At 37.4% G+C, this 18,160-nt stretch overlaps 1 protein-coding gene across 13 annotated transcripts in view; it reads right to left on the bottom strand.

The window, feature by feature from the left end:
- The window catches only part of LOC138755825 (intermembrane lipid transfer protein VPS13B-like), a 1,263,706-nt gene that overhangs the window by 608,361 nt on the left and 637,185 nt on the right, over positions 1-18,160 (bottom strand). For 11 of the 13 annotated variants that reach the window (XR_011352575.1, XM_069922508.1, XM_069922505.1 and 8 more), the window contains one exon: positions 15,006-15,153. Coding sequence is in view for 12 of the 13 variants with exons in the window: in XM_069922508.1 (XP_069778609.1) it covers positions 15,006-15,153 (148 nt within the window). In the remaining variant the exon portion in view is untranslated. Of the gene's footprint in view, positions 1-12,395; positions 12,896-15,005; positions 15,154-18,160 lie in introns of those variants that run through there. The other 2 variants (XM_069922512.1, XM_069922506.1) reach the window with 2 other exon arrangements.

Below are 18,160 nucleotides of genomic sequence, written 5' to 3' on the forward strand. Positions count from 1 at the left end.
AATATTCACTGTCTTCCGGACTTCTGGCACCTCGTACCCTTGACTAACACAAATCTCTGTCAGAGCCCCAGCAATCTCCTCTTTGCTCTCCTTAGTCACCTGATATGGATTCTGATTAGCTCTGGGGATTTATCCATCCAAATGTGCTGGAATATTTATGCGCAGTTAAGGGTTATGGGACCGAAAATAGAGCAGGATTAAATGGACCATCAAGTTGAAGAGTGTTCCAACTGCAGCCCTGGATCCCTTGCTATTCACAAATTACATTCAAGATTTTGATGAAGATTATATTTATGCCTCAGGTGAAGAGACAAAATGACACAGAGTGCCTGGAACATGCCACCAGAGATGGTTGTAGAAGCAGATAGAAATAGCAATGTTTAAGAGTCTGATCCAAGAACAGAGAAGATAGGGATACAGATCACGTGCAGGTTGATGGGGATTAATTCAGGTTGGCATCACGGTTGATGCAGAACGGTGGGCTAAAGCCCCCAGTCACGAGCAGTGCTTTTCTATTGCAAAAGGCCAATGTTTGCTGATATGCAAAAGTAAACTGTGAGGTGAACACAAAAGGCTGACATCAGATAGGGGATATAAGCAGTTTAGTGAGTGGACGAGGAGGTGGTACTGGAGTTTAAAATGGGAAAATGCAAGGGTTTATGATAAAAACTGAAAAACAGATTAAAAACTAATAAATTGTGTGGAGTAGAAAGTGAGGACAGCACAGTTCCTGAGGCACAGAAGTAAACATTTAGATATAGCTTAGAATTTGGAAACCATATATTGCTTCTCATATCAAGAGGTATTAGAATAGGACAGCTACAAAAATTTGCTGAGAATCTGCAGGATTAATGTTATTGAATCACAGAGTACAAGTTGTGTCTCACTTAGTGTATGGTGGCATGGATAGCAAGGCAGTCAATGCATTGCTAATACAGCATCAGTGGCCCGGGTTCAAATCCGACATTGTTTCTAAGGAGTTTCTACGTTCTCCCCGTTTCTGCATGGGATTTCTCAGGGCTCTCTGGTTTCTTCCACTTTCAAAAACATCCCGAGGTTGTTAGTTAATTGAGGTATTTGGGCTTGTGGGCCGGAAGGGCCCTGTTGCCGAGTTGTAGGTCTTAAAAGAAACCCTTTGACCTGATGTGTGTATGCCATCTATCTATTCTGAACACATCTACAGGCACTTCAAAGCCTTGGCTCACTTGCTCATTTGGAATATTATGGACATTCTTGTCTCTCTGCCAAAAGAAAGGTAAACATGCCTTGAAGTCAGTGCAATATAGATTTATTAGATTGATTTCTGGGATGAGTGGGTTGACCTCTGAAAATAGATTGTTCTCCAGTCAGTCGAGTTTGGAAAGAAGTGTAAATGTGAAATATGAATTTTCAACATGATGGTACACCACACAAATGGTTCCTGCCTTAAATGAAGGATCCAAGTCTTCAGGGAAACCATAGGGTGCACTGTCGGCTGCTGGGCTAATCACTGTCCCACCTCTTTGATTATTTCATCTATCCCAAGCAGCACTGCTGCAAGAAGATCAGGTTTGAATTCCTGAAGGCTGCCTATTCGAAGGCAGCATCTCACATGTAGCCTGTCAAATCCCTCTTTAAAGGAGCCACAAAGTTGCCATTAAAGCAAGTTATGACGTTATTAGACCAGAACGAGGGTGAATTTAGAGCAGCGGCAATTGGTTTGGTCCATAGTTGGGAGTTGTCTAAGCATAAGGTCATTAGAGGCCAGGACTGGGATGTTCCAGAAGGGGGAAGGACAGGGATGTCAAGGTAAGAGAAGCAGCAGAAGGAAGGTTGAACTTGAAGGCAGGTTAATGGCAGGATTCTGAACAGTGTGGAGAAACAGAGATATCTTGGGATTCAATTCCATATATCCCTCAGGTTTACCGCACAAGTTGATCGGGTGCGTTGGCCTTCATTACTCCAGGGGAGGAGATGACTGCCGCAGGGCACCAGGAAACAGGGAGACCACCCCTGTTTGAGAAGGAGAGCAGAGGGGACGCCCCACAAGACAGCGATCTTGGTGGTGAACCAGTGAAGGCTCTGAGGCAGAAGAACACACAGAAAGTGGACTGTTGGTGACTTGAGACGAGTTATCCATGCAGACTGCTGGCAACTGCTGTCAAGGAACTCTTACCAGACGGCAGTCTTCTGGAGACTGGCTAGAGACTGGCTGAAGAGGTACCAGGTATGGGAACCAAGAGTATGCGAGAGAGTGCTAAAGTTTAGTTTCACTGGTGGAGATCTGGAGCATTTGTTTATTCTATACTTCTGTTTATACTTTATCAATAGAGAGAATAGCAAATGTTTATCATTTCAAGAATTAAATCAACATATGACAATTGCAACTGGGTGTGTGCTAACTGTGATTAACACGCATCCTGGGTCAATGAATTGTTTTCCATTCAACACTTCCTCATGAACTTGGACCACTTAATGAATTTGTTTTTGCGTCAAATTTGTTCCACAAAATTGTTTCATTCGGAATTTAAATCCTGAAGTGATAGAACACTTTGATTAGAATCAGTGAACAAAAACATATTCAAAAGACTCTAAGCAAACGATATGAATTTAGTGTCCAGTAAAATCCTTCTCCTATTTCAGGGGAATAAAGTTGGTACTCATTTTATTGATTTCACATTCATTTTGCACCATTTACATGATGAGCTCAGGAACTACTTACACTGCATTGTTTTGCATTACATGCTAAAGCTTTTAACTGAGAACCACTGGCACCAAATCCAAATTGGAAATCAATTTACAGTTTCTTTACACTGCAAATTTCACCAGCTCATGGTGTCATAAGTACACTCAATTTTTCAACCTTCGTGCCAAATTCAATTACAACAGGAAATACCTCAGGGTTTTACATCTGTTCCACAATACAGTAATTATTAGTGGGTTAAAGTTTATTTTTTTTTCTGGAAAAGCAATCATTCCGTTTATACTACTTTGTAGTCAGATTATTGCAAATTATACAACTGCTTCCATCATAAGGTCAATGCCGATTTATAATTACCCCATATCAGGAACAGACATACATTCTGACTGTATGGGGAACAACATTTTGATGAAAGGTCATTGACCTGATACATTATCTGCTCATCTCTCCTCAAATGCTTTTTGACCTGCTGAATGTATCCTGCATTTGTCATTTTTACGATACATTCTAGGTGAGCTACTTCATTTACTTGTCAAGCAATGATTTCGGACAGTGATATAGTTTAAACAGCTGTGTCTTTCATGTTTGAATTTAATCAAACCTTACTTCCCTGCTTTGGTGTAAGGTTATAGCATTTTGCTTTCGATGACACTGATCAACGAAGACTTTTCTTCCTGAACAATTTTAGGTGTATTTTATAGATTTTGGAATGCTGATCATGAAAATCATTTCCTATTACATACTTTTTTTTTAATACAACCTATTTTTGCGATTTCCTGGCATATTTTAGCATGCCTCAAGCTTTGAAAATTCATTTTCTGCGTTCGTGCTTGGAATTCTTGGTGCAGGACAATGCGAACATGCAAAAGCAGTATCAGGTCAACTTAAATCCATCAATGCTGGCCAACTATTGTGGGACACTGACATGAAAGGTCAGTACAATCGAAAAACATAGAAACATAGAAGATAGGAGCAGGAGTAGGTCATTCGACCCTTCGAGCCTGCTCCGCCATTCAACGAGATCATGGCTGGTCTTAAAGTTCAGTACCCCGTCCCCGCCTTCTCTCCGTAACCTTTAATACCCTTATACTGAAGAAATAGATCTAATTCCCTCTTAAATAGATTTAATGAACCTGCCTCCACTGCCCTCTGTGGCAATGAATTCCACAGATTCACCACCCTCTGGGTCAAGAAATTCCTCCTCATCTCAGTCCTAAAGGGTTTGCCTATTATCCTCAAACCATGGCCCCGGGTTCTGGATTTTCCCATCCTTGGAAACATCCCATCTGCATCCATTCTGTCCAGTCCTGCCAGAATTTTATACGTCTCTATGAGATCCCCTCTCAATCTTCTAAACTCCAGCGAGTACAATCCCAATTTGCGCAATCTTTCCTCATAAGTCATTTCTGCCATTCCAGGTATCAGCCTGGTGAATCGCCTCTGCACTCCCTCCATTGCAAGAACATCCTTAGATAAGGTGACCAAAACTGCACACAATACTCCAGGTGGGGTCTCACCAAGGCCCTGTACAGCTGCAGTAAGGTATCCTTGTTCCTAGACTCAAACCCTCTTGATATGAAGGCCAACATACCATTTGCCTTTTTAACCGCCTGCTGTACCTGCATGCTTGCCTTCAGAGACTGGTGTACAAGTACCCCTAGATCTCTCTGCACTTCCCCATCTCTTAATCTATTGCCATTCAAATAGTAATCTGCCCTCCGGTTTGTATTACCAAAGTGGATAACCTCACATTTATCCAGATTTTAGTGCATTTGCCATGGATCTGCCTCAATTTATCCAAATCACACTGGAGCTTCCTGACCCCCTCTTCCGTGCACACAATCCCTCCTAGCTTAGTGTCATCTGCAGCAAAACATTTTTAGATCCATTGAACAAACGCAATGTGTCAGCGTCATTACCTGATTAAACATGTTAAATTCAATAAAAGTTAAGTTAATATTTCTCCAACTTCCAATGGGATACAGAAAATCTGAAATTGTCTTTGCGTTTAGCTTGAAGTTGTCTATCATAATCCCCAATAATTTTTCAGGAAGCAAACCTTTTGAAAACAAATTGTTATTCAGTGTTATCATTGCAATTCAAAACTGTACCTTCATTTTGGGGTTTAATTTCTAAATGAAATACTCTATGGACAGAATTTCGCTGTGATGAATAAATGAATAAAAACTCTTTAGAAAGTCTGAAATCAGAAAATATCCAATGATGTGTCCATCCTAACCTCGATGAATGCCTTGTTAGCAAGAGCCTTGCATCTCAAATCAAGAATACAGATACATAGATTCAAGTTAAACTCACAAAGAATGTACAGATCACTCTAGTTCTGAAGTAGTAATCAAGAAACAAACAGCTGCAGGAACTCAGCAGGCCAGGCAGCATCCATGTGGGGAAAAGAATTGTTGACGTTTCCAGTCAGGACCACCAGAATATTCTGAGTGCTCCAGCATATCGTTTTTACTCCAGATTCCAATATCTGCAATCTCTTGTGTCTCTGAACTTAGGTGTCCGTCAGACATAAAATGATAGGCAGTATAGCATGCAATACTACAATACTCACAAAAGATTAGTGGAGAAGTAGGCCCGTTGGCCCATCAAGTCTGTTCTGCCATTCTAATCATGAGCTGATCCATCCCCGCACTCAGCCCCACTCCCTGGCTTTCTCCCATAATCCTTGATGCCCTGATGAGCTCCAAGTTTTATATGCTCACTTCGATCAGGGAGGTGACATCCACAGCACCTGGCATAAGCGCTGATGCACCCATGGTTACTAGTGAAGTCAGGTCAACCTTTTCATGGCTGAACTCACAGGAAGTTACTGACCAGATGGAGTCTCGGGTCATCTTCTGAGAGCTGTGCAGTCAATCAGCAAACATCTTCACAGATAATCTTTAATCTCTCACTACATGAAGCCACAGTTTCAACTTGCTTCATCATAGCAGTAGCAAAGAAAAGCACAATAATGGGGCTATAGGGTGGGCTAATGGGGCTCTAGGGTGGTTCTGACATCCACTATCATTAAGTCCGCTGAGAGGATGATCATGGCTCTCATAAACTCAGGTCTCCAAGCCAGCCTTGATCCACTTTAACTTCCCTGATGCCCAAGTATCTCGTAGGCCAGTAGTTCTCAACCTTCTACTTTCCACTCACCTATCACCTTAAATAATCCCTATGCCATAGGTGATCTGCAATTTGTAAAGGATTCCTTAAGGTGGTAGGTGAGTGGGAAAAAAAGGGTTGAGAACCATTGTCTTACGCTCTCCACTCGGGCCTGGAACACTTAGAAGCCAAGTACACTTGTTAGACCACTATTCATAGACGACATCTTTATGTTCAATATCATAGTCCCCACCAATCCTCATTCCCAAACTTTGGGATCTGAGCCTCATCACACCCCCCCACCCCCCCCATCGGACTTCCTGTCTAACAGACCACAATCAATGAAAATGGGCAACAACATGTCCTTTACAATTACTCTCAAAACCTGTCCCCCTCAAGGATGTGTACTCAGTTCCCTACAATATTCCCCCGACACCCATGACTGTACAGCCGAATATTGTTCCAACTCCATCTTCAAAATCACTGAAAACACCACAGTAACAGGCAGGTATCAAATAATACAGGAACAAGATTGAAAACCTAATCAAAATGACCTCCTCTCTGTCAACATCACGGAGATGATCACCGACTTCATAAGAGGGGCCCAGAAATTACAATAACGTCCACTTTAAGAGTGCTGAAATGGAAAAAGTAGATCGTTTCAAATTCTTAGAAATAAGTATCTCCAATGACCTGGGACATGCACACTGACGTGACAGTCAAGAAAGCTCTGCAACAAGGGCATGCCATGTGATGGCATGGAACTAGACTTGAATTCTCTCTCCAAAAAAAATTTAAAAAATCAAAAATTTGACTGATTGAAAAAAAATACAAGAGAAACCCTATAGAACCATATACTATAAACAGTGCCACCTAAGAAAGATAAACTGACCGTTACTTTTCAAGAACTTGAACAAGAAAAAGAAGCTGATAGAGAAGAGAGGCCGACCTTGAAGGAGGATTCTGGAGCTTTCCGGAGGGTAGGTGCCTTTGGGGATAAGCCTGGAGCGGGGGAAACCTTGGACATTGCTGTCCAAGGTCTCTCCCGACAAAGGCCATCTGCCATGGGTGAAGAAGTGACTCTTCACATCCTCTCACATGCGCAGAGCACAGAAAAAAAGGAGGCAATTTTAAAAAAGGCTCAAGAAGTCTCCAGCTCCAACGAATAATGTACATTGAACAGAGAATTATGACCAAAAGACAGAAGAAAACAAAAGAGTCTTATATATCCACAACTGGAATGAAGAAATATACGGAATCTTTCCCTTTGCTACAATTAACAATGGAAATTAAAAAATGTAATGAGGGTATATTTGAAAATATGGGTTCTACATTTGCTGATGCAAATGGAACAAAATTTGAAGTGATGGATGCAAAAATTAAAGGTAATGAATTTGAAATTCAACATGTTAAAGAGCAAATGAGGAAAGTTCAAGCTGAAGCGGCCGTAACAAAAGATCAATTAACTAAAAAAATTGATATGTTAAAAAATTTCAGTGGAAGATATAATATAAAAATTGTTGTACCTAAAGAAGGCGACGAAGGACAAGAAGAGATTTTTACAACGTTGGATTCCACAAACTTTGGGGAGTAACTGAATTTCAAGGAGATATTGTGATTGAAAGAGCTCACGGAGCATTACAACCTAAACCGCAGCCAGATCAAAAGCCACATGCCATCCTGGTCAATTTGCTTCATTATGAAGTAAGATCTTGCAGCTGGCCGTGAAGCAAGCAAAGGAGAGACAATCACCATTGATTTTAAATGATAATAAGATTTTCTTTTACCCTGATATGTTTTGATTTGTTGAAAAAATATAAAAAAATTCAATGCTGTTAAAAATGTGCTCAGGAAAAAAGGTTACACTTTTGTTTTAAGGTATCCATCAGTGTTAAAGGTGTTTGTTCCTGAGGGCAAAAACAGATTTTTTACTATAATATTTCGGGGGAATTAGGTGGGAGTAGAGCCTGGCCTCCACGGATCTAGTGAGCAGGTGTGGTTTTTGATCATAACTCCTAGCGATCAGGTGTGTAAAGACGTCTTGTTTACAATGTACGTCTTTGGGGGGGGGGGGGGGGGGTTCTGACCTTTCCTATGTTTCTTTTCTTTTTTTTCTTTAATATACCTGAATTTAACAATTGTATTATGAAATATTTAGTTAGTATTTTGGATGTACGAGGAGTGGAGGTGTGAAGTTGTACGGTTACTGGATATTATGAAAGATTAGATGGCTGATAAATTGAATTTTATTAATATAAATATTAATGGGATTCAGAATCAAATAAAGTGGAAAAAATTATTTGTTTATATGAAAAATTAAAATAGACAGCTTTTTTACAGTAAACACATTTGATAGAAAACAAACATCAAATTTTTTTTAAAAATTGGGTAGGGACAGGAATAGCATCATCTTTTAATTCTAAGGCTAGAGGTACAGTAATATTAATTAATAAAAATTTACCAATTAAAATATTGTTTATTAGTATAGATGTAGCAGGAAGAATCATTATGGTAAATTGCCAGATTTATTCGAAACAATGGACCTTAATGAATGTATATGGACCAAATGTAGATGATGACAAATTTATGCAGAATGTTTTTATAAATTTATCAAATGCCAAGGGAAAAGTTATATTGGGAGGGGATTTTAATTTTGCTTTTTACCCTAAATTAGATAGATCGGGAAATAGAATGGTGAAAAATAAGGTAGCAAAAATTGTAACAGATTTGAAGAAAGATATGGATATTTGGAGAAAAATCCAATCAAATGAAAGAGATTATTCCTTTTATTCTTTTTGATTTAAAACATATTCATGGATAGATATGTTTTTAATTTCTGCACTGTAATTTCAATACAGTGTACGAAGAGTGGAATATAAAGCTTGGGTTTTATCAGATCATTCACCTTTAATTTTGTCTATTTCATTTGAAGAAGAACAAAAGGTAGGTAATAGATGGACGTTTGTTGAGGAAAAGGAAATGTTGTGATTATATAAGGCAAGAGAATTTTTTTTAGATACTAATAGAGATTCAGTTGTGAGTAAGTTTATATTATGGGATTCTATGAAAGCATATTTGAGAGGTCAAATAATAAATTATACTTCAAAAATAAAGAAAGAATATTTGAAAGAAGTAATTCAATTAGATAGAGATAATTGGAGAAAGGAATTCAAGTACATAAAGATGAGGAGAAGAGAAAGTTGTTAGAGTTGAAGAAATTAAGACAATACTGTGCAGACATAGAGTGGAGGGAGACATAATGAGATCACAACAAAAATATTATGAGTTAGGTGAAAGTGCTCATAATGTTTTAGCATGGCAATTAAAACGAACAAAGTTCTAGAATAAAAATTGCAACTAAGAAATCACCAGGACAGATAACTTATAAAAAGCAGGAAATAAATGATAATTTTAAAGAATTTTATGCTTAACTATATCATTCAGAACCTATGAAAGATAATAATAAGAGATTATTTGAGACAAGTTAAATTACCGCTGTGAAAGGAGAATGAAAAGTTAAGACTGTCCGAGAATTTTTCAGAAATAGTTTATGAGACCCTAATGTCTTTACAGAATAATAAGGTGTCAGATGAAGATGGTTTTCTACCAGAATTTTATAAAGATTTAAGGAGTTATTAATATCTGTATTAATAAAGGTATTAGATCAAATGAAAGAGGTTCGTGATTTACCAGAATCCTTTAAAACAGCATTAATAACTGTAATTCCAAAAAAAAGAGAAAGATTATCTACAGCCTTCCTCATATAGACTTATATCATTAATACAGGTTGAATACAGACTATAAATTGTATCAAAATTGTTAGCCAAGAGATTAGTTGAATTTTTGCCAAAATTAATAAATTTAGATCAAACTGGTTCTATTAAAAATAGAAAAGCAGAAGATAATATAGTTAAATTTTTTAGTATGATAAATTTAGCACAAAATAGGAAGATTCCCACGGTAGTGGGAGCATTGGATGCAGAAAAAAGCATTTGATCGATTTGAATGGGATTTTTATTGAAGACACTTAATGCTTTTGGGATTCCAAATAATTTTATAAATTGGATAAAGGCATTGTATGATCAACCAAAAGCAGAAGTGATTACAAATAAACAAATATCACAACCTTTTTTGCTAGAAAGATCTTTTTATTTGCAGTAGCGATTGAGCCATTGGCAGAAGTAATTAGAACTGACAATGAAATTACAGGATTTGAAGTAGGTAATAAGGAACAAAAAAATAGTTTATTTGCTGATGATGTTATAGTATATTTAACAAACACCAGAAATATCTTTAAATATGTTGAATGAGGTATTAAAAGAATATGGATTAGTATCAGGTTATAAAGTTAAAGTTACTAAAAGTGAAGTGGATATGGATTACTCTCAATGCAAAATATTTTCAAAATTTAAATAGCAAAATTAAGCAATCAAATATTTAGCAATTAAAATTAATCAATATAAAGAATTTAAGTTAAATTATTCGCTACTGTTAAAAAAAATTGGAAGAGGATTTGAAAAAATGGACAGATTTACCAATAACGTTAATAGGATGAGTGAATTGTATTAAAATGAATATTTTTCCAAGAATGCAATATTTGTTTCAATCATTGCCCACTCAGGTACCAGAATACATTTTTTGAAGTTTGAATAAAATAGTACGCAAGTTTCTTTGGAAAGATAAGATATTGAGAATTGCTGTAGAAAGATTAATGTGGAAATTTGATCAGGGAGGACTAATATTACCAAATTTTAAGAATTTTTTTGAAGCAGCTCAATTGAGATTTTAGTTCTCCTGTTATCAAAGGGGTGAAAAACCAACTTGAGTTCAAATAGAAATGAATGAAATTGGTGAAACTCTTCTGGAACAAATTTTGTATAAATTGAATAGTGAGTTGTTTAAAGGAACTAAAGATTTATTGGTATTGAAGTATATATTAAAAATATGGAAAATAATTAATATTAAGAGAGGAATTAAAAATTATCGATTACCAAAAACGTTGTTCAATCAAAATCAACCTCTTCCTTTTTCTTTGAATAATTATTTATTTGACAATTGGTATAATAAATGTAAACAGACAATAGAAGATTGTTTTTTTTTAGGATTTTTAAAAACTTTTGATCAATTATAAGATAAATATAATAGACAATTTTTGCATATTATCAATTAAAATGTATTTTTTTTAAAAACTGGGAGCAGTTTTGAGACTCCCTAACCAAAGTCAATTTGAAGATATAATAACAGATACATCTGTTGTTAAGAAATTTATTACTAACATGTATATAAAATTACAAGAAACTACAAAGAAAAAAGATTTATATAAATCAAAAATGCGATTTAAATATACAAATTCAGGAGGAAAATTATGTCAAGAAAGTGTTATGAATGCAGTAAACGTTAGATATCAAATGGATCAATATAATCCAGACAAGTTAAATGGACTTCATTCCAATTACTCAAATAAGTGTTTTTGATGTGTGAAAGAAAGAGGGACTTTTTCGCATTCAGTATGGTGGAAAAGTTTTGGAATGAAATGAGTTTATTATTAGGACAAATTATGAAGATAAAGATGCAAAAGGATCCAAGAATATTTTTACTTGGGGATATATATGTGAAAAGGACACAGAATTGAAATTGGATAAATATCAAGAAACATTTTAAAGTCTTGTAATAGCAACTGCAAAGAAATGTCTAGCGATATCGTGGAAAAATGATAAAGAAGTGTTACTAAGTAGATGGTATAGTGAGATGAAAATTGTATACCTTTGGAAAAAATTACGTATAATTTAAGGAATCAAGTTGAAAATTTTTATGGTATTTGGAAAACATGTGTGGATTTTATGGATAATTTTATATCCACCTCTTCTACTTTTTCCACTCCTCTTAATCTGAAATTGTAGTAATAATTAATGTTGAATATGCTCATATTATATATTAAATGGTAGGTGTTTTCTTTTTTTCTTTCTTACTTTTTGGTGGGAGGGGGGTTGGGGAGAAAAAAATATGTCTTTTTGTATCATTGGATATGGATATTTGATTAATGTTTTATTCATTGTTTTTTTTTCCGTAATGATACAAATAACTAAATAAAATTTTCCAAAAAAAAAAGCTCTGCAACCGTCAGGCTTATGAATGATCCCTACAACCATATTTTCATGCTGCTCTTCCTTAGTACTAATTGATCCTTTTTTTTTCCATTGTATTTGTAAATTGTGCTCATTGACTTTATACAGCTGCTCGGAATGTTGGAGCTCACCTGTTGGACTGCTTTCAGCAGAAATATGACAAATAAACAGACTCAAACGAAGAACATAAACAGATGCAATGAATTCCACAACACCACAATTCTCCTGATGTTCTGCCCATTAATACCATTGCTTGCAAAACTACTTTGTGCTTAAACTGGTTTCCCAATGGGCACAAAAAAATCGGCTTTAAAGCCCTTCAGGATGTCCCAGCAGCATGGAAAACACCAGAAGAATTTGGTTTTTTTTTGACATTTCTAATTAATGCAAAACAGCATCTATCTGCACTTTATTTTCATTGCAAATGATACAATAACTTGAACATTGATATTTTAAATATTTTGAGAGTTGCAGAGCATCACTGGCTGTATCATGACATCATACTGCCCTGAATTTCCATTCCATCATTCTCGTTAGCCTTCCAAATAATTTTAATAATTAGGTCCATGAAGAGCCAATTATTTAAGGAATTAACTAAATGAGAGGGAGAAATAATCTGAAACAAGAAACCAACGGACCAATAAGGGATTCTGAGGCTGAAGAACACATAGGCGGCAGGTTGCTGGTGTATCGATTGGGCTGCTGGCAATGCAGTCAAGGGACTCGCAACAGGCTGCAAACTGCTGGAGACTGGCTGAAGTGGTACCAGGTAGCGGAACCATGATGCATGAGGATGCGCAGGCTGCTGAGGACTTCCTGGTCCTGTGGGTGCCGACGGTTTGGACTGAAGGCTGCGAAAGTGCTGGAGGTGAATCCATTGACACACTCAATGACTTTGTGGGGACTCTTTTGCTTCTCTTTCTCGGACTGAAAGGGACACCAGGCAAGTTCTGCTGATGGCAAATCTTTTTTCTGCCTTACAGTGGTAGACGAAAGGAAATTTTATATAGTATTATATTTTCTGTTTTAATACATGACAATAAAAGAACCTTGAATCAATGCAGGACAGAGATAGAAATGCAAAGAAGAGTGTGAAATGAGCCCAAAGGAACATCATTACATCATTCTGAAATGAAACAATTTCTGAACATCAATATATTAAATAACCATTCAAGTTCCTACATATCCCAAGAGGAACTAATTTTGGTTTCCTCTAAATAAAAGCAAGGTAAACATAACAAATTATGTTGTCAGAGCAGACAAAAGCCATGCACATCAAGCACCATGTCCAATTAAGGCCGACATTAAAACAGTTCCTCCTCAGTACTCATCTGATACATTTCCACATAACCAGGTCGCTCAAATCTCTCGAGCCAGTGAGAGCTCAAATTTCACAAATGTTCTACTGAATGGGTAGGGGCGACAATTTTATTGGGACCAAACTGTAACTTCTCCACGATTTAGAAATGAGTCAGACTCTGCCCTGAAATGATGTAAGTGCTGCAGTCAAGTCCACTTTTCATTGCCTATTTCTAATTCCAGTTAGGATGGTAACAATGAGTTAATTTCTTCAACCACTCCATAAAACAATGAGGGGATTTAGACTGAATAGATATTCAGGTTGGGAGGTTCAAATCCTTTAGCAGTGGAGTTGAGGAAAAGTGGTTGGAGGTAATAATTAAAGTGGAAGAGAATTAACAGTGGCATGAGGAAAACGTTCCTACATGACTACTGTGACAGAGTATAGAGATATACTTTTGGGAGATAAATTGGGGCAAGGTTTGTTCGTGTAATTTACATACAAACACTTGAAAACAGATCGTATTTAAAATACTGAAGCTCTGCTAATGCGAGACATGTCAGGGCCTCAGAGCCTTTGCAAAAACTTTGGAGAGTGCCCAAGAGACTTCACTAATGGACTGTTGTTTACAAAAAGGAAACAGATGAAAGTACTTGTCGGAACCACCTTCGGTCTGGAAGGGAACTTGTTGTTCCAAGAGGGTAATGTGGTTTTACAAAGAGAGTCAAACAGGCTTTCTCTCTGTGCGAGAGAGAGAGAGAGATCAGTTCGATAGTATTACAGCAACTGCAGCTGGAACAGGACAAGCTGGCAAGCTTGTGGAAAACCCCATTTGGTAGACGGGTTGTGAGTGCTTACTTCAGCCTAGTGCTTCATACAAGAGGGGAGGACTGGTCGTCTATAAGAGAAACAGAAAGGAACTCTGTGGTGATCTGAAAGATAGAGATTATCATCTGGATACCCCTGAGGGGGAAGTTTTCGTCAGCAAAACACTGAAGTGGCTGATGGAAGTAAATTAGTTGTGGATGTCCTGGAACAACAAATCTCTCTCTGAAAACTGACAAGAACCTTCCTGAGCGGTAACTCAACCTTCCCTTCCCACTCACATCCCACCTTAAGCAATCCCTTACTAATCACAGAGCACTGATGGCATAGGGGTTACTTAAAGTGGGATGTGAGTGGAAAGAAAAAGGTTGAGAACCACTGAACTAAACACAAATAGCTGTTCAAGCATTAATTTACTCTACCTATTTTGTTGCTCCAATGGTTGCATTACGCCACTCATGTGCAATGGAGGAACTGACCCAAATATTTATTTGGACATTTCTGCCAAAGAGAAAGAGACAGAAAGAGGGAGAGACAGAAAAAAAGAGAGAGACAGATAAAAGAGATGGGGAGAGGGAGAGAGACCTGCAGAAAGAGAGAGAGAGAAAACAAACAATAACACCATAACGTTCACTTGTAGCTTGTTGACTACAACAACCCCAGATTTCCTGAGCCATTATCAGATTTTCAATAATACTTGTGCCAATTCCAATGCAACATCTACTGCAATTTTTGTTTTATTATGAATATGGCCAACAAACAAGCATCAATTCAAATTGACCGAGAATAATCCATCTTGATTAAAAATTCCAGACAATTTTATTTTTAAGTTCATGTGCTTGGAACAATATTCCTATATCCTGGATCAGTATTTGAAATGTGTGCTCCAAGATGCATCTTATCATTTCTGCAGCTCATTACTTCACATATGACTGACAAAGTAAACACCAAAATGAAGTACCTGTTGCAGTTTTTGTTTTGACCGGACTACTGGCGTATTCTGAGGCCTGGTTTGACTGCTGCATTGCCAAAGGTGTGCTGCCAATGGATATCTCATCTTCTTTCCTCCTTGTTGTCGGCAAGACTAATTGGACTCCTGCGGCAGACTGCTGGAAGGAGAATGGAAAACTGCCAGCATTAGGACTGGTTCATTCCAGTTCAAGTAAAGCAAATATACCTTATCTTCATTCCCCTTGTACCTTAGTCATAGACTACAAGAAGAATCATCTGCTAGGACTGCATGTACTTTCTGTTTCAGCCACTTTATGAGCCCCTTGTTTACCATGGCCTGTTTAGTGTAATTTTTTAAAAAAATTTAGACATGCAGGCCATTTTGGCCCACGAGTCCATACCGCACATTAACGTACATTTTGAACAGTGGGAGGAAACTGGAGTCCCCAGAGAAAACCCATGCAGACACAGGGAGAACATACAAACTCCTTATAGAGTGTGCTGGATTTGAACCCCAGTCCGGTCCCAATCACTGGTGCTGTAAAGTAGTTGTGCTAACCGCTTCACCCTTATTGGGTTGATTTTCATTCTGCTTAGATAATACTGGACAATGAAGATTTTGCTTCCTGAACATGTGATTTTCATGACCATAGGAAAATGAGCTGAGATTGTCCAAATTTATTTCATACAAGATAGTAGCAGGGAGGTTAAGATAAAAGTCAGAAGATACAATAGAAGAAGGGAGGATTTTTTTTTCCATTGCTGGAGAAACTAGAACAAGGGCACGTAGACTCAAAATTCAAGGGAAATAAGGAGGAACTGTTTCTCCCAAAGAGTCGTGGACCTGTGGAATGCCACGCCCAAGAAAGCAGTAGAGGCTGCTTAGATAATACTGGACAGTGAAGATTTTTCTTCCTGAACACGTCTGGGTATATTTTATGGCTGATCACAAAAGTCACCATAAAAATTTTCCTATCCTGTACCATTTTTCAGATATAACCTATTTGTGATTTCCTGTCCTATTTTAAGTCAACTTCAAGCAGACAAAACCATGAAGTGCAACATGTCTTTGAAAATTCATTTTCTGCATTTGCACTTGGACCTGATCTTGGTGCCGTCAGTGACGATGGTTTCACCAGCACATTGCAACCATGGAAAAGCAGCATCGGAACAACTGGAATCCATCAATGCTGGCCGACTACTATTGGACACTGGCACGAGAGAAATTAGATACTGCAAACAAACGAAAATCAGCTAACGCAATGTGTCGGCATCAATCTGCGATTAAACCTGCTAAATTCAATAAAAGTTAATTTAATGTTTCTCCAACATTCTGCATGATACAGCGAATATGAAATCATCTTTGTGTTCAGTTTAAAGTTTTTGTTATCATAACACCCAATTTTTTTTCAGGAAGCAAACCTTTCAAAAAAAAATTGTTGTCCAGTGTAATCACAAGGTTAATGAAGAATAGAGGTATTAATTGGAGAATTAGGAGATGTGGAGACAGGCGGGGAAGTGGAACTGAGCCAACGGCCAGATTAGCCATGATTTTATGATCAACAATCCAGATGGCTCAATCCTGGTCCTCATTCTTAAATTCTTTATTATGCTCTTATGCTTGTAGCCAACATTCAAAAAATGTTTCATCCCATACGATTGGACCATTTTCAATTCCAGGATGTAAACACAAAAATGCTCAGTTTAATTCAGTCTTAATCCCCTGTCCTACCCCTCCTACATCCATTAAAGTCTTGATTAAATCCTCCCCTTCTGATAAAGCTTTTGGTCATTTGCTTTAATACCTTCTTTGTGGTTTAATGTTTGTCCTTTATTGCCCTCTTCTGAAAATCTTTGGGGCATTTTATTACACAAAGTTGAAAAAGAAATGCAAATCTGTCGCTGCTCTGAAATGATTTCTCAATGTGTTTTTATGCAACGTGTAATCCTTTTAATTATGCAGCCCCACAAAGACAATTGTCTCACAGAACCAATTCTGGTAGATATTAAGGCACCAGATGTTCTGAGTATGTGCTTTGGAAAGAAATACAGAGAAATACTTCCATTTATATTACTCGACACCTCATCAATTCATTCCACGCAATGAAATGGAGTGAACTATTTTGCGCTAACAATGCCCGACAAATGTGGCAAGCAATTTTTGTTTGCAGGACTGGTGGATAGAAAAAGGTTGGGCAGAATATCACGGGTTTGCTTGCTCTTTTCATTGCATTGTTAACAGCTGATCAACTGAATAGGACCTCAGATCAATATCCTGACTTAGGGTGGGTACCTCTAATAAGGGCGCCCTCCCTTTTTAAATGGAGTGTTGACCTGAAATCTGGAAACAAGAGCCAGTATAAAATAGAGGACAACATGTTACTGAAAGTGGTGTAACCTAACCTGAGCAAGATACAAACAAGTTTAGAGAATAATGCACAATGTCAATGCTCCTAATAAGGGACAACATTTTGTGTTATTTAGAAACTTCATTTCTTAATATTAGTCTTTAGCTGTTAAAATACATGCAAGAGCACCAGCCACTGGTACTCTCTACTCGACTTTTAACTCCATTGAAGCCAGTGGAACCAAATGAGTAAAACTGGGGTTAATATTCTCACATCCAATTTTTTTTTGTTTGCCACAATGTTTTAATTTCCATTACCAAAGGTCATCATATTTGTTATTTTAATTCAATGGTTGAGAAGCATCAAAATGTTCGTTTTAAATGATAGAATTTTTCAAACACATGAGCAGTTCTTATTTCTGGCATTAACATGTGAACCTTGACTTAATGCAGTAGCTTTATCTCATGAAGTGAACCTCCAGTCTGACATTACTTTGAGGTTCATTTGTGTCTATTGTTTAAGAGAGTATTGTGGCCTGATATATGATCCATTTAGCTCAAGGGTACTGGAAACACATATTACCTCTACTTAGCAACTTTAACTCATTTCTAAGCATCTCTTTCCACCAGCATATTCTAAATCTACTATAATGTTTCATGATTAATTGTGGGCAACACTGTTAACATAGCACAGCGCTATTACAGTAGCAGAAATGCAGGTTCAGATTTCTTGTCAGAGTGCATGCATGACATCACATACAACCCTGAGATTCCTTTATCCTGTGGGCCTGGCAGAATGACCACTAATGGGTAGTGCA

Source organism: Narcine bancroftii, chromosome 2, assembly GCF_036971445.1.
Source record: "Narcine bancroftii isolate sNarBan1 chromosome 2, sNarBan1.hap1, whole genome shotgun sequence".
NCBI lineage: Eukaryota > Metazoa > Chordata > Chondrichthyes > Torpediniformes > Narcinidae > Narcine > Narcine bancroftii.